The sequence below is a fragment of the Rhinichthys klamathensis genome, unplaced genomic scaffold, assembly GCF_029890125.1.
Source record: "Rhinichthys klamathensis goyatoka isolate OS25496 unplaced genomic scaffold, OSU_Roscu_1.1 h1tg000413l_1, whole genome shotgun sequence".
NCBI lineage: Eukaryota > Metazoa > Chordata > Actinopteri > Cypriniformes > Leuciscidae > Rhinichthys > Rhinichthys klamathensis.
The window spans coordinates 493,620-516,053 of NW_026606913.1; the positions used below are offsets into that span (position 1 = coordinate 493,620).

A 22,434-nucleotide genomic window follows, 5' to 3' on the forward strand; every position below is an offset into this window, starting at 1 on the left:
TCAACGAGGGGTATGGCGGCCTCTAAAGCCTTGTTATTTGGGGTTTCCCTCCAAGACGTTTGTGATGCGGCAGGCTGGTCCTCACCGCTCACATTCGTCAGGTTTTACAGTTTGGACCTGGATGCTGCCCCAGGTTCTCAGGTGCTTAGTGCTTAGTTCCAACAGACTGACACTCAGGTACTTGGAATTCTGGCGGTTTGGGTATTCTCGTTCCCAAAGCGTCAAGTGACGCATCGCGAGTTCCCTCGAAAGGGAACGTCTCAGGTTACTACTGTAACCATAGTTCCCTGAGTAAGGGAACGAGACGATGCGTCACCCTGCCATACTTCCTGCTTCCCTGTGATCGGCTTGCTTCGACTTTTTGAAGCTAATTCCGCGTTTCACCGGGCGAGCCTTTATCCCTTCCTGGTCATGACGTCACCCGCCCGTGACGCTCATTCTTTCCATTGGACTAGTTGACATTGATGCTCAGACGCATGCACGCTGGGGGCGTTCCCAAAGCGTCAAGTGACGCATCGTCTCGTTCCCTTACTCAGGGAACTATGGTTACAGTAGTAACCTGAGACGTTTTGTGGGTATGAGGAAGTTTCTCAAGGAAGGAACTTAATTAAAAACACTGCAGCTTGCTGAAAAATCATTGAGTTTCTGTCACCAGTGGAGACGGCAAACTATATCTTTATTTAATGTCACAATGTTCCGGCTCCTGCTCATTCTGTACATCAAAATGGACAGTTTGCTTGTAAACAAAAATAATCAAAACAATCAAAATGTGATTTTCCCCCTCAAAAGCATTTTGTTCTATTGACAATGGCCACTTATCTGTAAAATGCAACTCCCCCCCCCCCCCCCCCCCATCATTTCAAATCTTTTTAAAGCTGTGTACATAAGATAATGTTATGAAACTGAAAAACAACAGAGTATTACTAAGTCATCCACTAGACTAACAAACAGTCATAACAGTATAGTGCTCATAAAAGTGCATCTAAATCTATAAACAATAAGAATTTTTATACTTGTGCTATGACTTAAATTTTAGTCATTGTCTGAATCAGTATATGGACCAGTGTTTGTCATATTCTAATGGAAGCGTTTCAACAAGTTTCTCTCCAGTTTGTATCTGGGTGTCTTTTGCTTCTGATTGAAGACATCACACAGGTTTCAGCACCATGGATAGAGGATTAAACATATCTGTGTCATCTTGGCATGTTTACAAAAGGGAATACCAAAGAAGATTTTCAACGTGATCAGAAGGATTTTTTCTGGCTGTCTTTATCTATCTTTATGCCTGTATGTTTGGTGATAAGAGAACATCATGAGCATTGTATTACCTTTGGTAAATAGTTTATCTGTACAGGTGAGAACATCTGATAATCCTGACTTGTTTGGAAGTTAGTATCTAGTAGCTTTTCATGCACTGTTGTTAAATATTGCAACACTTTTGTCAGTCATTTGTTACTGTGAAAGTGGAACAGTTTTTTTTTTTTAAATTGCAAATTAAATGTATATATTTGTAAAGTACTTATATTTTTAAGGAAAATATTTTATATTTAATTTTGTTTGCTGTACATTATGTGGATTATTGGTTGTAATTTATATTTTAAGTCCAGATAAATGAGTGCACTTCATTACAATTTATTGCATTCGTTTCATTTTATTTTCATTATTTCATTACCATAAGTTTTCATTTATTGTTTAAAACCGTTACATGTAACATGAACCAAAAACAAAACATTGAACTCAACAGGCAGGTCACGGGAGCCCAGACTGACACAAGGCCAAAAGTCATAAACAAAAAGACCATCAACAAGGACCAACTGTGATACAGATTAATGATTAAACTCTGCTTTTGCCTCCTTTGAAGGGTAAATGCTCAGACTGGCTCTAGTTGGAAGCGATAGTCTTGTCGATCCAGGAGCGCTGTTGGGAGATGCGGGCGTAGACTACTGGGTAACGGGTGTCACAAGTGCTGGTGCCCCAGGACACAGACCCTACCAGAGTCCAGACCCCTGAACTCTCACACACCAGAGGACCACCAGAATCACCCTGTGGGAAACACACAGACACAAACACACATTTGAGATCGAAACAGCAGCAACGTTAATATGGTAATGTGTTTTTCTTGATCTGTCTTCACGTACCATGCAAGATGAGGATCCAGAGGCTCCAGCACAGATCATGGCATCAGTGATTCTGCTCTGACCCCAGATCTGTCTGCACACAGCAGGACTTGTGATGGGCAGACCTGTTTGCTGCAGGATTAGAGGACTCGCTGAAAAAAGAGAACATCAGACAGACTGTTCAGATTCATGTGGAAAAAACAAAACAAAACAAGTAATATACAAGAGTAAATTTTGCAATTTGTCTTTGTCTAACAGGTCTTTGTCTAACTTACTTGTGGTGGCAGTTTTGCCCCATCCAGTGGTGAAGCAGCGAGTTCCAGGCAGGATGTTGATGGTTGATGGAGCCAGACATACAGGAGAGATACGGGGAGTGAAGACAACTGGAGACGCAAGTTTCAGCAACGCAATATCATTGTTGGTGGTCGAGCTGCTGTAGAGCGGATGTGTGATGACCTGCACAGACAGAAACAAGCGAAAAAGATGGGCGGTTACTATAGTGGACTTTATGGATGGTAATCTAAGATATACATGTAAGCATGTCTTAACGTCTTAAGCCTGTCATGCATTTCCTTTTACATTCAGAATGAATGTTCATTTGAGAATATGGTACAGATGTTTTCTTTCCTATGCTCAATTTAAAATCTGTAAATCTATTTGGGTAATTTTTAGGAGTAAACTAGACTTCAAAGCTGACAGACATTGACCAAAAGTTAATCTATAGATAATTTGACTACTACCTATTTCCCCACTTAATTCAATTTAACAGGTAAAAAAAAAAAAAAATCGTATTTTTTGGATGAACTTTCAAGTAATTTAAAAATTATAATAATGGATTCATAATAACATTTATAATGCATATAATTTGGTATGTCTTTGTTGTTCTAGTCCAGTAATCTCTTGTTTTATTATTGTCAAGTGAAGTCACCTTTATTTATATAGCACTTTAATATTGATCACAGTAATACACAGGAAAATAACAGAATCAATGATGCAAAATTCACCAAATATAAGACACATACACATTCTACTGTAAAGCAGCACTAAAAACACAATAGTGTCATTATTCAGCTCAAGTCAGTTCAGCGTTGATTCAGTTCAATTCAGTTGTGTGAAAAAGCAGAAATGAACTAACAATTACAAAACGTTCCGTTATTGAACACTGAAATAAATAGTATGAGTTGATCTCTAATTTTGATATTCATCGCTTTACCTTGGAAACTAGTTTGACCTGGATGGGTTCAACATTGGAGCCACGATCATGTTCTCCAAGAATGACACGATGATAGCCGACCCTAAAAAGAGAGCAGTAAAGACAAAACTAACTGTAAAAACGAAAGATAAACAGCATCTATAAAGCACTATTGTATGTGGCGTTTGTCAGATTAAAGACTCTTACGCGACACCACAGTGAGCAGCAGTGAGAACCCAGTTCTGGTTGATCAGGGATCCACCGCAGAAGTGGAATCCGCTGGGTTGCTGTTTCAGAGGTAAAAGCATTGAAAACATGACATATACTCGATGACCAAATCAGGCAAATGCAGGATAAAAGTCGGTCAATACACAGTTACCTGGAGAGAGACCTGCCAGGGCCAAGAACCAGAGATGGCATTCTGTCCGTTCACAATCTTGCTGCCAATCGTCTGTGGCTTAATCGAAGGCACTCCACAACCTGTAGATAAAGAACAGAAGTTCATGACACATGAAGCTCTGTGTGTAGGTTTTGCATTTTGTAAATATATATGTTCACCCATACCTTTTCTTGCAAACTTCTAAAAACACTTACCCAGAGCAGAGGCCACTAGGGCAAGGCATGTGATGGCGAAGATCATGATGTCGATGAGTTCGTGATGTCTCACTGTTGTACCTGTAGGTTCTCTCTCTCTCGCTTTTATATCATCTATTAAATGTGGGATGTGATCGAGGTCCATCCCAGCAGCTCAAATGACCTCACAGCTGAGGAATGTTGAGATCTGTTATCGCTGGAGACAATGTGCATCTTCTGAAGGTGTGACTTCTTTCTGTATCTTTGAAAAGCATCATACTTCCTCTGTCATTGTAGGTTATGAAATATATCTGATGTGAACAACTTTTTGTTGTTGTCTGTTGTGAGGTTATTTATTATATGTAAAGTGTTTCTGTAAATGAAGTGAAGACTAAAAAATGTATTTCTTAATGCTCACGGTTAATTAGTGGCTTTACCATTAAGTCTTTGACCTGTTGATCTGTCTATCTGTCTGTTTCTATCTATATATCTGACTGTCTACCTATCTATCTATCTAGCTGCCTCCTTAATCAACCTGTCAAGTCATTTAAGGCAGTGATGCGAAGAGGAAGAGAATGATGTTGAGTGATTAAGTTACATTGTGATTAAGTCACACTATTAGAGCTGAGGGAAAGTAAAACTAAAAATTCTTAATGTTAATCAACCGGTTGAATAAGTTGACAATCACAGTTACCGGACAGAGTGTTGTGCAACTGTGTGCTTTTCTGCAACATCACTTACATTTACTTTTTAGAAAGAATTATATTACAGTAAACTCTATTGATAAAAATAAAGTTTGTTACATGTACCTTTAACACAGTAATGGCAATATTTTGGGTTAGTTTTGTTTTAGTTTATTTGTATGTATTACTTTTCATTTCCTTTTGATTGGTTTGTTTTATTTATTTATTTTTTATAAAAAAAAAATATATTGAATATATATATATATATATATATATATATATATATATATATATATATATATATATATATATAAATAAATTATTGCCATATATTGACATAGTCAGTGAGACTCACAGTATGTGGACTGATGATGTAATGAAAGTTAACGCTAATTGTTAAATGCAATTGAAGTGTTTTATTAGAATTCAGATTTGTGAGACTCATTTTGATTCGAGCTGATTTAAATTCTAGCCATTTAGGCTTTATTTTGAATTGTAATGTTATCAACATTATTATGTGTACATTTTGAAGTATTTACACAGTGTGTACACAGTAGGAAAGACAATCAAACTTCCAAAAACAGGAAAGAAAACCAGCAAGATAATCGTGTTCATCTTGTTTCAAACACATGAAGGAAAAAAAAGAAAGAAAAAAAACAGAGGTAAAAAAAGCAAGATTATCTGGCTCATCTTGTTTCAAACACATGAAGGAAAAAAACGGGGCAAAAAAAAAAAACAGCAAGATAATCTGCTCATCTCATTCCAAACACATGATTCTGCTCCTGATTTGTTATTAATGTAAACTTCCTTTTTTAAAGTTCTTGAGTTGCCAGAAGTGCCAGGCTATTTTAAAAAAAACTGGATCATTAAGTAAAAGATTGTAATAAATATTAATATTTCGTATAATTACTGTAGATACAGTCTAGTTGTGCATGATATCTTGTTCACTTTATGGTTGGTTTTGTATTCCTTATGCCTCTTTTTTGTTTTATTTAAATATTGTATGCTCTCAAGCTAAAATATTATTAACTTGATCGAGTCAGCGATCAGTGTGTTTGTGTCTGTCTACATGTGCATTTCAACTGACATGCCATGGGACATCAATGACAGTGGAACAGTTTAGAAGTCTTCACAAAACTATTATTGGATTCCACATGGCACAAAATAGTAGCCTAATTATTGTGCAGTCTCTTTAAGATCATTCATTTTAAAATACGAATACAGCTAAAAGTGGGTTTTCGGTTTTAATCATCAGTTACATCTCAGATATTCACAAATGTTCTGTGACGACAATGCAAGACAACAATGATGTCCTCCAGATGTCCTGAGAAGGAGGATATGGTTTTGTGGGTATGAGGAAGTTTCTCAAGGAAGGAACTTAATTAAAAACACTGCAGCTTGCTGAAAAATCATTGAGTTTCTGTCACCAGTGGAGACGGCAAACTATATCTTTATTTAATGTCACAATGTTCCGGCTCCTGCTCATTCTGTACATCAAAATGGACAGTTTGCTTGTAAACAAAAATAATCAAAACAATCAAAATGTGATTTTCCCCCTCAAAAGCATTTTGTTCTATTGACAATGGCCACTTATCTGTAAAATGCAACCCCCCCCCTACCCCCATCATTTCAAATCTTTTTAAAGTTGTGTACATAAGATAATGTTATGAAACTGAAAAACAACAGAGTATTACTAAGTCATCCACTAGACTAACAAACAGTCATAAAAGTATAGTGCTCATAAAAGTGCATCTAAATCTATAAACAATAAGAATTATTATACTTGTGACTTAAATTTTAGTCATTGTCTGAATCAGTATATGGAACAGTGTTTGTCATATTCTAATGGAAGCGTTTCAACAAGTTTCTCTCCAGTTTGTATCTGGGTGTCTTTTGCTTCTGATTGAAGACATCACACAGGTTTCAGCACCATGGATAGAGGATTAAACATATCTGTGTCATCTTGGCATGTTTACAAAAGGGAATACCAAAGAAGATTTTCAACGTGATCAGAAGGATTTTTTCTGGCTGTCTTTATCTATCTTTATGCCTGTATGTTTGGTGGTTAGTGAACATCATGTGCATTTTATTACCTTTGGTAAATAGTTTATCTGTACAGGTGAGAACATCTGATAATCCTGACTTGTTTGGAAGTTAGTATCTAGTAGCTTTTCATGCACTGTTGTTAAATACACTTTTGTCAGTCATTTGTTACTGTGAAAGTGGAACAGTTGTATATATTTTTAAAGTACTTATATTTTTAAGGAAAATATTTTATATTTAATTTTGTTTGCTGTACTTTATGTGGATTATTGTAATTTATGTTTTAACTTCAGATAAATGAGTACACTTCATTTCAATTTATTGTATTCATTTCATTTTATTTTCATTATTTCATTACCAGAAGTTTTCATTATTTTTTTTAAGCCGATACATGTAACATGAACCAAAAAACAAAACATTAAACATAACAGGCAGATCACAAGAGCCCAGACTGACACAAGGCCAAAAGTCATAAACAAAAAGACCATCAACAAGGACCAACTGTGATACAGATTAATGATTAAACTCTGCTTTTGCCTCCTTTGAAGGGTAAATGCTCAGACTGGCTCTAGTTGGAAGCGATAGTCTTGTCGATCCAGGAGCGCTGTTGGGAGATGCGGGCGTAGACTACTGGGTAACGGGTGTCACAAGTGCTGGTGCCCCAGGACACAGACCCCACCAGAGTCCAGACCCCTGAACTCTCACACACCAGAGGACCACCAGAATCACCCTGTGGGAAACACACAGACACAAACACACATTTGAGATCGAAACAGCAGCAACGTTAATATGGTAATGTGTTTTTCTTGATCTGTCTTCACGTACCATGCAAGATGAGGATCCAGAGGCTCCAGCACAGATCATGGCATCAGTGATTCTTCTCTGACCCCAGATCTGTCTGCACACAGCAGGACTTGTGATGGGCAGACCTGTTTGCTGCAGGATTAGAGGACTCGCTGAAAAAAGAGAACATCAGACAGACTGTTCAGAGTCATGTGGAAAAAACAAAACAAAACAAGTAATATACAAGAGTAAATTTTGCAATTTGTCTTTGTCTAACAGGTCTTTGTCTAACTTACATGTGGTGGCAGTTGCGCCCCATCCAGTGGTGAAGCAGCGAGTTCCAGGCAGGATGTTGATGGTTGATGGAGCCAGACATACAGGAGAGATACGGGGAGTGAAGACAACTGGAGACGCAAGTTTCAGCAACGCAATATCATTGTTGGTGGTCGAGCTGCTGTAGAGCGGATGTGTGATGACCTGCACAGACAGAAACAAGTGAAAAAGATGGGCGGTTACTATAGTCGACTTTATGGATGGTAATCTAAGATATACATGTAAGCATGTCTTAACGTCTTAAGCCTTTCATGCATTTCCTTTTACCTTCAGCATGAATGTTAATTTGAGAAAATGGTACAGATGTTTTCCTTCCTATGCTCAATTTTAAATCTGTAAATCTATTTGGGTAATTTTTAGGAGTAAACTAGACTTCAAAGCTGACAGACATTGACCAAAAGTGAATCTAGAAATAATTTGACTACTACCTATTTTTCCACTTAATTCAAATGAACAGGTAAAAAATCTTATTTTATTGGATAAACTTTCAAGTAATTTAAAATGATAATAATGGATTCATAATGAACATTTATAATGCATATTATTTGTAGTTTCTATATTCTTCTAGTCCAGTGATCTCTTGTTTTATTATTGTCAAGTGAAGTCACCTTTATTTATATAGCACTTTATACAATATTGATCACTATTAAACAGGAAAATAACAGAATCAAGGATGAAAACTTTACCAAATATAAGACACATACACATTCTGCTGTAAAGCAGCTCTAAAAACACAATAGTGTCATTATTCAGCTCAAGTCAGTTCAGTGTTGATTAAGTTCAATTCAGTTGTGTGAAAAAGCAGAAATTAACCAACAATTAAAAAATAGTATATAGTATTGATCTCTAATTTTGATATTCATCGCTGAAATTATTCAACATCTTTACCTTGGAAACTAGTTTGACCTGGATGGGTTCAACATTGGAGCCACGATCATGTTCTCCAAAAATGACACGATGATAGCCGACCCTAAAAAGAGAGCAGTAAAGACAAAACTAACTGTAAAAACGAAAGATAAACAGCATCTATAAAGCACTATTGTATGTGGCGTTTGTCAGATTAAAGACTCTTACGCGACACCACAGTGAGCAGCAGTGAGAACCCAGTTCTGGTTGATCAGGGATCCACCGCAGAAGTGGAATCCGCTGGGTTGCTGTTTCAGAGGTAAAAGCATTGAAAACATGACATATACTCGATGACCAAATCAGGCAAATGCAGGATAAAAGTCGGTCAATACACAGTTACCTGGAGAGAGACCTGCCAGGGCCAAGAACCAGAGATGGCATTCTGTCCGTTCACAATCTTGCTGCCAATCGTCTGTGGCTTAATCGAAGGCACTCCACAACCTGTAGATAAAGAACAGAAGTTCATGACACATGAAGCTCTGTGTGTAGGTTTTGCATTTTGTAAATATATATGTTCACCCATACCTTTTCTTGCAAACTTCTAAAAACACTTACCCAGAGCAGAGGCCACTAGGGCAAGGCATGTGATGGCGAAGATCATGATGTCGATGAGTTCGTGATGTCTCACTGTTGTACCTGTAGGTTCTCTCTCTCTCGCTTTTATATCATCTATTAAATGTGGGATGTGATCGAGGTCCATCCCAGCAGCTCAAATGACCTCACAGCTGAGGAATGTTGAGATCTGTTATCGCTGGAGACAATGTGCATCTTCTGAAGGTGTGACTTCTTTCTGTATCTTTGAAAAGCATCATACTTCCTCTGTCATTGTAGGTTATGAAATATATCTGATGTGAACAACTTTTTGTTGTTGTCTGTTGTGAGGTTATTTATTATATGTAAAGTGTTTCTGTAAATGAAGTGAAGACTAAAAAATGTATTTCTTAATGCTCACGGTTAATTAGTGGCTTTACCATTAAGTCTTTGACCTGTTGATCTGTCTATCTGTCTGTTTCTATCTATATATCTGACTGTCTACCTATCTATCTATCTAGCTGCCTCCTTAATCAACCTGTCAAGTCATTTAAGGCAGTGATGCGAAGAGGAAGAGAATGATGTTGAGTGATTAAGTTACATTGTGATTAAGTCACACTATTAGAGCTGAGGGAAAGTAAAACTAAAAATTCTTAATGTTAATCAACCGGTTGAATAAGTTGACAATCACAGTTACCGGACAGAGTGTTGTGCAACTGCGTGCTTTTCTGCAACATCACTTACATTTACTTTTTAGAAAGAATTATATTACAGTAAACTCTATTGATAAAAATAAAGTTTGTTACATGTACCTTTAACACAGTAATGGCAATTTTTTGGGTTAGTTTTGTTTTAGTTTATTTGTATGTATTACTTTTCATTTCCTTTTGATTGGTTTGTTTTATTTATTTATTTTTTATAAAAAAAAAATATATTGAATATATATATATATATATATATATATATATATATATATAAATAAATTATTGCCATATATTGACATAGTCAGTGAGACTCACAGTATGTGGACTGATGATGTAATGAAAGTTAACGCTAATTGTTAAATGCAATTGAAGTGTTTTATTAGAATTCAGATTTGTGAGACTCATTTTGATTCGAGCTGATTTAAATTCTAGCCATTTAGGCTTTATTTTGAATTGTAATGTTGTCAACATTATTATGTGTACATTTTGAAGTATTTACACAGTGTGTACACAGTAGGAAAGACAATCAAACTTCCAAAAACAGGAAAGAAAACCAGCAAGATAATCGTGTTCATCTTGTTTCAAACACATGAAGGAAAAAAAAGAAAGAAAAAAAACAGAGGTTTAAAAAAGCAAGATTATCTGGCTCATCTTGTTTCAAACACATGAAGGAAAAAAACGGGGCAAAAAAAAAAAACAGCAAGATAATCTGCTCATCTCATTCCAAACACATGATTCTGCTCCTGATTTGTTATTAATGTAAACTTCCTTTTTTAAAGTTCTTGAGTTGCCAGAAGTGCCAGGCTATTTTAAAAAAAACTGGATCATTAAGTAAAAGATTGTAATAAATATTAATATTTCGTATAATTACTGTAGATACAGTCTAGTTGTGCATGATATCTTGTTCACTTTATGGTTGGTTTTGTATTCCTTATGCCTCTTTTTTGTTTTATTTAAATATTGTATGCTCTCAAGCTAAAATATTATTAACTTGATCGAGTCAGCGATCAGTGTGTTTGTGTCTGTCTACATGTGCATTTCAACTGACATGCCATGGGACATCAATGACAGTGGAACAGTTTAGAAGTCTTCACAAAACTATTATTGGATTCCACATGGCACAAAATAGTAGCCTAATTATTGTGCAGTCTCTTTAAGATCATTCATTTTAAAATACGAATACAGCTAAAAGTGGGTTTAGTTTCGGTTTTAATCATCAGTTACATCTCAGATATTCACAAATGTTCTGTGACGACAATGCAAGACAACAATGATGTCCTCCAGATGTCCTGAGAAGGAGGATATGGTTTTGTGGGTATGAGGAAGTTTCTCAAGGAAGGAACTTAATTAAAAACACTGCAGCTTGCTGAAAAATCATTGAGTTTCTGTCACCAGTGGAGACGGCAAACTATATCTTTATTTAATGTCACAATGTTCCGGCTCCTGCTCATTCTGTACATCAAAATGGACAGTTTGCTTGTAAACAAAAATAATCAAAACAATCAAAATGTGATTTTCCCCCTCAAAAGCATTTTGTTCTATTGACAATGGCCACTTATCTGTAAAATGCAACCCCCCCCCCTACCCCCATCATTTCAAATCTTTTTAAAGTTGTGTACATAAGATAATGTTATGAAACTGAAAAACAACAGAGTATTACTAAGTCATCCACTAGACTAACAAACAGTCATAAAAGTATAGTGCTCATAAAAGTGCATCTAAATCTATAAACAATAAGAATTATTATACTTGTGCTATGACTTAAATTTTAGTCATTGTCTGAATCAGTATATGGAACAGTGTTTGTCATATTCTAATGGAAGCGTTTCAACAAGTTTCTCTCCAGTTTGTATCTGGGTGTCTTTTGCTTCTGATTGAAGACATCACACAGGTTTCAGCACCATGGATAGAGGATTAAACATATCTGTGTCATCTTGGCATGTTTACAAAAGGGAATACCAAAGAAGATTTTCAACGTGATCAGAAGGATTTTTTCTGGCTGTCTTTATCTATCTTTATGCCTGTATGTTTGGTGGTTAGTGAACATCATGTGCATTTTATTACCTTTGGTAAATAGTTTATCTGTACAGGTGAGAACATCTGATAATCCTGACTTGTTTGGAAGTTAGTATCTAGTAGCTTTTCATGCACTGTTGTTAAATACACTTTTGTCAGTCATTTGTTACTGTGAAAGTGGAACAGTTGTATATATTTTTAAAGTACTTATATTTTTAAGGAAAATATTTTATATTTAATTTTGTTTGCTGTACTTTATGTGGATTATTGTAATTTATGTTTTAACTTCAGATAAATGAGTACACTTCATTTCAATTTATTGTATTCATTTCATTTTATTTTCATTATTTCATTACCAGAAGTTTTCATTATTTTTTTTAAGCCGATACATGTAACATGAACCAAAAAACAAAACATTAAACATAACAGGCAGATCACAAGAGCCCAGACTGACACAAGGCCAAAAGTCATAAACAAAAAGACCATCAACAAGGACCAATTGTGATACAGATTAATGATTAAACTCTGCTTTTGCCTCCTTTGAAGGGTAAATGCTCAGACTGGCTCTAGTTGGAAGCGATAGTCTTGTCGATCCAGGAGCGCTGTTGGGAGATGCGGGCGTAGACTACTGGGTAACGGGTGTCACAAGTGCTGGTGCCCCAGGACACAGACCCCACCAGAGTCCAGACCCCTGAACTCTCACACACCAGAGGACCACCAGAATCACCCTGTGGGAAACACACAGACACAAACACACATTTGAGATCGAAACAGCAGCAACGTTAATATGGTAATGTGTTTTTCTTGATCTGTCTTCACGTACCATGCAAGATGAGGATCCAGAGGCTCCAGCACAGATCATGGCATCAGTGATTCTTCTCTGACCCCAGATCTGTCTGCACACAGCAGGACTTGTGATGGGCAGACCTGTTTGCTGCAGGATTAGAGGACTCGCTGAAAAAAGAGAACATCAGACAGACTGTTCAGAGTCATGTGGAAAAAACAAAACAAAACAAGTAATATACAAGAGTAAATTTTGCAATTTGTCTTTGTCTAACAGGTCTTTGTCTAACTTACATGTGGTGGCAGTTGCGCCCCATCCAGTGGTGAAGCAGCGAGTTCCAGGCAGGATGTTGATGGTTGATGGAGCCAGACATACAGGAGAGATACGGGGAGTGAAGACAACTGGAGACGCAAGTTTCAGCAACGCAATGTCATTGTTGGTGGTCGAGCTGCTGTAGAGCGGATGTGTGATGACCTGCACAGACAGAAACAAGTGAAAAAGATGGGCGGTTACTATAGTGGACTTTATGGATGGTAATCTAAGATATACATGTAAGCATGTCTTAACGTCTTAAGCCTTTCATGCATTTCCTTTTACCTTCAGCATGAATGTTAATTTGAGAAAATGGTACAGATGTTTTCCTTCCTATGCTCAATTTTAAATCTGTAAATCTATTTGGGTAATTTTTAGGAGTAAACTAGACTTCAAAGCTGACAGACATTGACCAAAAGTGAATCTAGAAATAATTTGACTACTACCTATTTTTCCACTTAATTCAAATGAACAGGTAAAAAATCTTATTTTATTGGATAAACTTTCAAGTAATTTAAAATGATAATAATGGATTCATAATGAACATTTATAATGCATATTATTTGTAGTTTCTATATTCTTCTAGTCCAGTGATCTCTTGTTTTATTATTGTCAAGTGAAGTCACCTTTATTTATATAGCACTTTATACAATATTGATCACTATTAAACAGGAAAATAACAGAATCAAGGATGAAAACTTTACCAAATATAAGACACATACACATTCTGCTGTAAAGCAGCTCTAAAAACACAATAGTGTCATTATTCAGCTCAAGTCAGTTCAGTGTTGATTAAGTTCAATTCAGTTGTGTGAAAAAGCAGAAATTAACCAACAATTAAAAAATAGTATATAGTATTGATCTCTAATTTTGATATTCATCGCTGAAATTATTCAACATCTTTACCTTGGAAACTAGTTTGACCTGGATGGGTTCAACATTGGAGCCACGATCATGTTCTCCAAGAATGACACGATGATAGCCGACCCTAAAAAGAGAGCAGTAAAGACAAAACTAACTGTAAAAACGAAAGATAAACAGCATCTATAAAGCACTATTGTATGTGGCGTTTGTCAGATTAAAGACTCTTACGCGACACCACAGTGAGCAGCAGTGAGAACCCAGTTCTGGTTGATCAGGGATCCACCGCAGAAGTGGAATCCACTGGGTTGCTGTTTCAGAGGTAAAAGCATTGAAAACGTCTCAGGTTACTACTGTAACCATAGTTCCCTGAGAAAGGGAACGAGACGATGCGTCACTTGACGCTTTGGGAACGCCCCCAGCGTGAATGCGTCTGAGCATCAATGTCAACTAGTCCAATGGAAAGAATGAGCGTCACGGGCGGGTGACGTCATGACCAGGAAGGGATAAAGGCTCACCCGGTGAAACGCGGCATTAGCTTCAAAAAGTCGAAGCAAGCCGATCACAGGGAAGCAGGAAGTATGGCAGGGTGACGCATCGTCTCGTTCCCTTTCTCAGGGAACTATGGTTACAGTAGTAACCTGAGACGTTCCCTTTCGAGGGAACTCGCGATAAGTCACTTGACGCTTTGGGAACGAGAATACCCAAAACGCCAGAATTCCAAGTACCTGAGTGTCAGTCTGTTGGAACTAAGCACTAAGCACCTGAGAACCTGGGGCAGCATCCAGGTCCAAACTGTAAAACCTGACGAATGTGAGCGGTGAGGACTAGCCTGCCGCATCACAAACGTCTTGGAGGGAAACCCCAAATAACAAGGCTTTAGAGGCCGCCATACCCCTCGTTGAGTGAGCTCTGACCACCAAGGGACACGGATGGTCAGAGTACTCGTATGCAAGTGAAATAGCCTCGACTATCCACTTGCTAACCGTCTGTTTAGAAGCAGGAAGACCCTTCTTAGGTGATCCAAAGCAAATAAATAACTGGTTGGACTTCCTCATAGAAGATGTCCGATGAACATAAGTATCCAGTGCTCGCACTGGACACAAGAGGTTCAGCCTTTCCTGGTCCGCAGATGTAAAAGGAGGACAGAAACCTGCAGCACAACAGGCCTCGGAATAATGGTAGGCACCTTTGGAACATATCCATGTTTCGGGTAAGAATGCCTTGGCCATCCCCGGTGCACTCAAGGCAGGTGGGGACCGAAAGGGCCTGAAGGTCTGACTCTAATAGGGACGAAATAGCTAGCAGAAAATAGTCTTAAAAGAAAGGAACTTCTCTGAGACCAAATCTAAGGGCTCGAAGGGAGCCCCAGATAGGCCTTCTAGAACTATTGCAAGGTCCCAAGCCAGCACCCTAGTGCAAGTTGCAGGCCTCAGCCTCAAAGTGCCACGAAGGAAACGAGTGATCAGGGGGTCTCGACCCAAAAATGTACTACCCACCAGGGCGTGGAAAGCCGCAATGGCCGCCACGTATACCTTAAGCGTGGAAGGACATAGACCTGATACAAAGCGTTCTTGCAGAAACTCGAATACTGTGTTTACTGAACAGTTAACCGGATCCCACTGACGCTGGTAACACCAAGAAGTGAAAAACTCTCGAAATAGTGAATATAGTTTCCTCGTAGCGGGAGCTCTGGAGCTTAGAATGGTCTCAACAACCTCGGTTGAGAGACCACTCTCTATGAGTTGGGCTCCCTCAGAGGCCAAACCCACAGTTTCCAAATCCCCTGCCGGGGGTGCAATATTGCATCCCCTGCCTGAGACGGAAGGTCTCTCCTGATCGGGACCTCCAAGGGAGGTCCGTCGAGGAGAAAAATTAGGTCCGCAAACCAAATTCAGCTCGGCCAGGGTGGTGCTACTAAATAGGCTTATTCCATCCTGGCGGAATCACTCCAGAACTCCTGGGAGCAGAGCAACAGGGGGAAATGCGTACAGACGTAGCCTCAGCCACGTCTGCACCATAGCAACCAGCCCTGTGGGGACTGGTTGAGTGAGGGATAACCAGAGTGGACAGTGCGTCGTATGCTGAGACGAGAACAAATCCACTTCTGCCTGGCCATAAAACTCCCATATTTGCTCCACCGCCTCGGGGTGGAGTCCCCTGGCCTCAGCCCCTGCCTCGACAGGGTGTCTGCTCCAATATTCTGGCCCCCCTGGAATATACACTGCCCTCAGACAGCGTAATTTCCTGAGGGACCAAAATAATAGGCCACCACCGTGTTGTCTGTGGGTCAAGAACCAGAGTTTCCTCCATATAACCAAGGCGCGGGGATACTGCCGCGTGATCTTGATCGTACGGAGTGGGTTTCCCCTCAGGGAGAACCCTCTGGTCCTGAGCCACCACTGTAAAGGTCTCACGTACAGCAGGTCAAAGGGTATCACATTGAACGCTGCTGCCCTGAGGCCTAACAGTCACTGTTTCAGAACAACACATGATGGCCCCTCAGGTCTGGGAGGAGATGTCTCAACGCATTGAAGACGACCATCATCTCTAGGCAATTCATGTGCCAAGCGAGATGATGACTCCTCCCAAGCCCTGAGCTGAGCGGCCTTCCAATACCGCTCCCCAGCCGGTGAGGGAAGCATCTGTCGAGATAGCAACTCGATGGCAAAGAGCTCCCAACACCGAACCCTGGGTTAAGAACCAGTGTTTCCTCCATATAACCAAGGCACGAAGGCACGGCCGCGTGATCTTGATCATACGAAGTGGGTTTCCCCTCGGGGAGAACCCTCTGGTCCTGCGCCACCACTGCAAAGGTCTCATGTACAGCAGGCCAAAAGGTATCCCGTTGGACGCTACTGCCACAAGACCCAACAGTCTCTCGAACTGTTTTACAGTGCGTGACTGGCCTAGCTTTAGCTCTATGGTGGCTGTCAGGATAGCAGCTACACGAACGGGCAATAGATTGGCCCGCATCGTCACTGAATCCCATACCACACCAAGGAAAGTGGTTCTCTGTACTGGAGAAAGAACACTCTTCTTGGCATTGAGCCTCAACCCCAACATCTGCATATGAGCGAGAACGACACCTCGGTGCCGAACCGCTAACTGTTCTGATTCCGCTAGAATCAGCCAGTCATCTATGCAATTCAGAATGCGTATACACTGCAGCCTGGCGGGGCCAGAGCTGCGTCTATACCAGGGCTGGACTGGGACAAAAAATCGGCCCGGGCATTTTTGGCCCAGACTGGCCCACCATATAACACAACCGAACTTTGCACGCCCTTGAATATGTATACCAACTCCTATTAAAACCACTAATGCCATAAGTGAATAGTAGTGATTAAGAGTTTAACCGATGAAATAACTACTAAGTTGAACTATACTCCACAGTGATGAATTCTAAAGAAAGCTATAAGCTGGGATAGCAATACCGTTTTTTCGCACAGGTTTCTTGTGAAATCTGTGGTGAGTGCACCTCTGTCCCTCTAGGGGGGTTCGGGGGCATGCTCCCCCGTAAGAAAATTTTGTGCTTTTTAATGTTAAATTCATCAATCTGGTGCACTTTGAGAGTTAAAAATAAAGAGCTCCAACTCATATTCAGTGTGCAAATTGAACAAAGAAAAACTCAAAACTCTTTTAGTTGTGATATAGTGTCTGTCTACATTAAACTACTGCATAATAATAGTTATAATATTAATCCCATGGCAGTAATAGCCATATGTTGTAAAACAAATGCACTGAAAAATAAAAGCAACTTTCATAATTAGTTTCGTACTAATTTCTATACAGAGAAGCACATGATCTTTTATTTTGACGGAAACGGCATCGAGCTTTTATTTTGAAGAAAAATATGGTTTACAAACTCATTACTCATTATTGTCTCATTACAATTCGAATAAAATTCGTAATCGTCAAATATGCAGATGTGTAAATAATGGGTAACTGGGTAGTGGGTTCCTACATAGCATGGTGTGTTCACACCGAACGCGAATTTAATTATTTGGGCGAGTAGATTACATACAAAGTCAATACAAAGACGCGAATAGACGCATCATTCGCGCCGGGCGTTGCGAATGACGCGAATTGAACGACGCGTTTGCCGCGAATGTCTTCCGCGCAAGTTGAAAAATTTGAACTCGAGCGAATGTTCAAGCGTCTAACTAAACGCGATAGACGCGTATTTGACGCTCTATTCGCGTTCGGTGTGAACACACCAAGTGTTGTGACAGTAGCCTAGTTCTGCTTACCACAGTTCTCTGCACTCACTCATCTCTCTCCTTATCCTCCTCACTATCCTCATCAGACACTTGAAGGGCCTTTGAAGTTTCTTTTTTCACGCTATTTCTCTGCACATTCCTTGCGTTTCTTCTCCATCGCTCTGACTATTTTGACAGATACACACTGACATTGCTCGCTCACTCAGAGCTCAAAGGGGGAGGAGTTTAAAGATGTGATTGGACCAGCCCAGTGTCAATCAAGAAAATAACCAATGCGCTGCTGATTTACGCGTTTCATCATGCGCCGGTCTGTGAGAAAAAGAAAAAACTACGTGGACTTTTTTGTCCAATGCATTACACCGGCACAAAGATCCCAGAGCCGCCAATTAAACAAAACTAAACGCAATGGGCCGCCGATGTACAAGTTTTATGGGCCGTTCAGACAAAAAAAAAAAAAAAAAAAAAAACTTTTTGTGTACACTTTCAATGCCCAGCACATCTACCTCCTCGGAGGTAGAGCACTGAAGCATTGATTTCTCTCCCCGGGCGGAAGAGACCGCAGCGCGGGCTTCCGAGACCGGAGAGAGAGCACTGGATCACTCGTGGAAAGGGAGGAGATAAGATCCGCGGACCCGTCTCCAACCCCGTAACGAGATCCTATTCGCGATCCACAGGAATGCATTCTCCGCGCTAGGGCTGACTTCTAATAGTCGAGGATTCGACGATTCGATTCGGAGAGGTCTGATTCGACTGTGAACCTCATAGTCGAATAATAGGGAAGTGTTATGTTACGTAACCAATAGGGGTGTATTATATTACCGTGAGACGATGGTTATAGGTGAACACCGTCATTAGAACTCTATAACCGCCAAAACCGTGCTATTCAAATATTTTTTACAAACATTTTTTATCATAGAGAATGTTTAAATACTAATATCATCTTATGAGGGAAGCGGAGGCGGAGTTAGTGGTGCGATCGGAGGCTGAGTGCTGGAGATGATTCGGGAGAGGTCTGTGCCCCTTTACCGATCAGAGCGCGCGCTGACACGGAGTAAAGCCTTGTTTATACTCGACGCGTCCGCACGAGCGCGAAGGTGCGCACGGCAAAAAATGACGCGTTGGGTGCAAGACCGGCAAGACCCCATTTCGCTTGGCTGTGTGCACAGCTTTTTTTGTAACAGCGCGCGGCGCCGCATCCGAGGATGAACGACTTCAAGCCGAATCTGCCCGAGCATGTAGGCTATGTCTCACCGCACCGGCTCGCAGTTTGCGCGTCTAAATTGCAAAGTTCATTGCAAAGTTTTTGTTGTTAAGGTTTTGTTTACTGTGTGTGATTTATTTAAAACAAAGCACGTTCATTGCAACGTTTTTTTTTTTTTTTGTTAAGGATATATTTAATGGAAAGCACATTCACTTCTAGTTGTCTTGCTGTTCATTTTAAATAAACGTAGAGCGAGTTGTCCTATAACAGACGAACAGTTATTCAACCGAACGTCTAGCTGCTATCTAAAAAAAAAAAAACGACTATCAGTCGACTACGGCAAAATCTAACGAATCAGATTCGACTATGAAAATCCTTAGTCGAAAACAGCCCTACTCCGCGCTGCCTCGGCAGACGCGTGTCCTGCACCCCGAGGATCGCGAGCCTGGCCACTTTCCTCGAAAAGTGACAGGCGGGAGTGGAGCATGCGAAGCGAAAGCTTCTCACAATGTTGCAATCAGCCCCCTCGGAGGCTGATACCGCATGCTCCACTCCCAAACAAACTACACAAAGCTCGTGTGTGTCCCCACCCGTTAAATAACGCGAGCAGGGAGAAGCACAGAGTTTGTAAAGTTGTTTCGCCATAACTCTTCCCAATAATATCGTAACAGACAACAATAAATAGACAGAGACAGAGTAACACAGATCGCTTGCTGAGACACAGAAGCTAATGCCGCGTTTCACCGGGTGAGCCTTTATCCCTTCCTGGTCATGACGTCACCCGCCCGTGACGCTCATTCTTTCCATTGGACTAGTTGACATTGATGCTCAGACGCATTCACGCTGGGGGCGTTCCCAAAGCGTCAAGTGACGCATCGCGAGTTCCCTCGAAAGGGAACATGACATATACTCTATGACCAAATCAGGCAAATGCAGGATAAAAGTCGGTCAATACACAGTTACCTGGAGAGAGACCTGCCAGGGCCAAGAACCAGAGATGGCATTCTGTCCATTCACAATCTTGCTGCCAATCGTCTGTGGCTTAATCGAAGGCACTCCACAACCTGTAGATAAAGAACAGAAGTTCATGACACATGAAGCTCTGTGTGTAGGTTTTGCATTTTGTAAATATATATGTTCAGCCATACCTTTTCTTGCAAACTTCTAAAGAAGACACTTACCCAGAGCAGAGGCCACTAGGGCAAGGCATGTGATGGCGAAGATCATGATGTCGATGAGTTTGTGATGTCTCACTGTTGTACCTGTAGGTTCTCTCTCTCTCGCTTTTATATCATCTATTAAATGTGGGATGTGATCGAGGTCCATCCCAGCAGCTCAAATGACCTCACAGCTGAGGAATGTTGAGATCTGTTATCGCTGGAGACAATGTGCATCTTCTGAAGGTGTGACTTCTTTCTATATCTTTGAAAAGCATCATACTTCCTCTGTCATTGTAGGTTATGAAATATATCTGATGGGAACAACTTTTTGTTGTTGTCTGTTGTGAGGTTCTATTTATTATATGTAAAGTGTTTCTGTAAATGAAGTGAAGAGTAAAAAATGTATTTCTGAATCCTCACGGTTAATTAGTGGGTTTACCATTAAGTCTTTGACCTGTTGGAAATTACTTAATCAACCTGTCAAGTCATTTAAGCCAGTGATGCCGAAAAGGAAGACAGTGACGTTGAGTGATTAAGTTACATTGTGATTAAGTCACACTATTAGAGATGAGGGAAAGTAAAACTAAAAATTCTTAATGTTAATCAACCGGTCGAATAAGTTGACATCACAGTTACCAGACAGAGTGTTGTGTAACTTTTTGGAAAGAATTATATTACAGTAAACTCTCTATTGATAAAAAATAAAGTTTGTTACATACCTTTAACACAGTAATGGCAAATTTTTGGGTTAGTTTTGTTTTTAGTTTATTTCTATTTATCACTTTTTATTTCCTTGTTTATTGGTTTGTTTTATTTATTTATATATATATTATTGTTGGCAAGTTGCATTTATAGCCATGGCATTTTGTACTGACCACCTTTATATATACCTCATCTATCTTCTCTCTGTCCCCTGGTTATACTTACACTCACCTAAAGGATTATTAGGAACACCATACGAATACTGTGTTTGACCCCCTTTCGCCTTCAGAACTGCCTTAATTCTATGTGGCATTCATTCAACAAGGTGCTGAAAGCATTCTTTAGAAATGTTGGCCCATATTCATAGGATAGCATCTTGCAGTTGATGGAGATTTGTGGGATGCACATCCAGGGCAAAAAGGTCCCGTTCCACCATATCCCAAAGATGCTCTATTGGGTTGAGATCTGGTGACTGTGGGGGCCATTTTAGTACAGTGAACTCATTGTCATGTTTAAGAAACCAATTTGAAATGATTCGAGCTTTGTGACATGGTGCATTATCCTGCTGGAAGTAGCCATCAGATGATGGATACATGGTGGCCATAAAGGGATGGACATGGCCAGAAACAATGCTCAGGTAGGCCGTGGCATTTAAACGATGCCCAATTGGCACTAAGGGGCCTAAAGTGTGCCAAGAAAACATCCCCCACACCATTACACCACCACCACCAGCCTGCACAGTGGTAACAAGGCATGATGGATCCATGTTCTCATTCTGTTTACGCCAAATTCTGACTCAACCATCTGAATGTCTCAACAGAAATCGAGACTCATCAACATTTTTCCAGCCTTCAACTGTCCAATTTTGGTGAGCTCTTGCAAATTGTAGCCTCTTTTTCCTATTTGTAGTGGAGATGAGTGGTACCCGGTGGGGTCTTCCGCTGTTGTAGCCCATCCGCCTCAAGGTTGTGCGTGTTGTGGCTTCACAAATGCTTTGCTGCATACCTCGGTTGTAATGAGTGGTTATTTCAGTAAAAAGTTGCTCTTCTATCAGCTTGAATCAGTCGGCCCATTCTCCTCTGACCTCCAGCATCAACAAGGCATTTTCGCCCACAGGACTGCCGCATACTGGATGTTTTTCCCTTTTCACAGCATTCTTTGTAAACCCTAGAAATGGTTGTGCGTGAAAATCCCAGTAACTGAGCAGATTGTGAAATACTCAGACCGGCCCGTCTGGCACCAACATCCATGCCACACTCAAAATTGCTTAAATCACCTTTCTTTCCCATTCTGACATTCAGTTTGGAGTTCAG

The 22,434-nt window shown here is 40.0% G+C and overlaps 1 protein-coding gene across 1 annotated transcript; it reads right to left on the reverse strand.

Annotated features, from left to right (window-relative positions):
• Nucleotides 1–1,631: 1,631 nt before the first annotated feature.
• Nucleotides 1,632–20,532, reverse strand: LOC130070668 (transmembrane protease serine 9-like). The gene is made up of 21 exons (XM_056235150.1): nt 20,441–20,532; nt 20,223–20,323; nt 14,070–14,149; nt 13,884–13,965; nt 12,959–13,139; nt 12,705–12,835; nt 12,456–12,609; nt 9,186–9,338; nt 8,971–9,071; nt 8,799–8,878; nt 8,613–8,694; nt 7,688–7,868; nt 7,434–7,564; nt 7,179–7,338; nt 3,904–4,056; nt 3,689–3,789; nt 3,517–3,596; nt 3,331–3,412; nt 2,393–2,573; nt 2,139–2,269; nt 1,632–2,043 (listed from the first exon to the last, which is right to left on the reverse strand). The coding sequence occupies exons 1-21, from the start codon at nt 20,484–20,486 to the stop codon at nt 1,882–1,884; spliced, it is 2,553 nt and encodes an 850-aa protein (XP_056091125.1). The 5' UTR covers nt 20,487–20,532; the 3' UTR covers nt 1,632–1,881.
• Between the last annotated feature and the right edge of the window lie 1,902 nt (nt 20,533–22,434).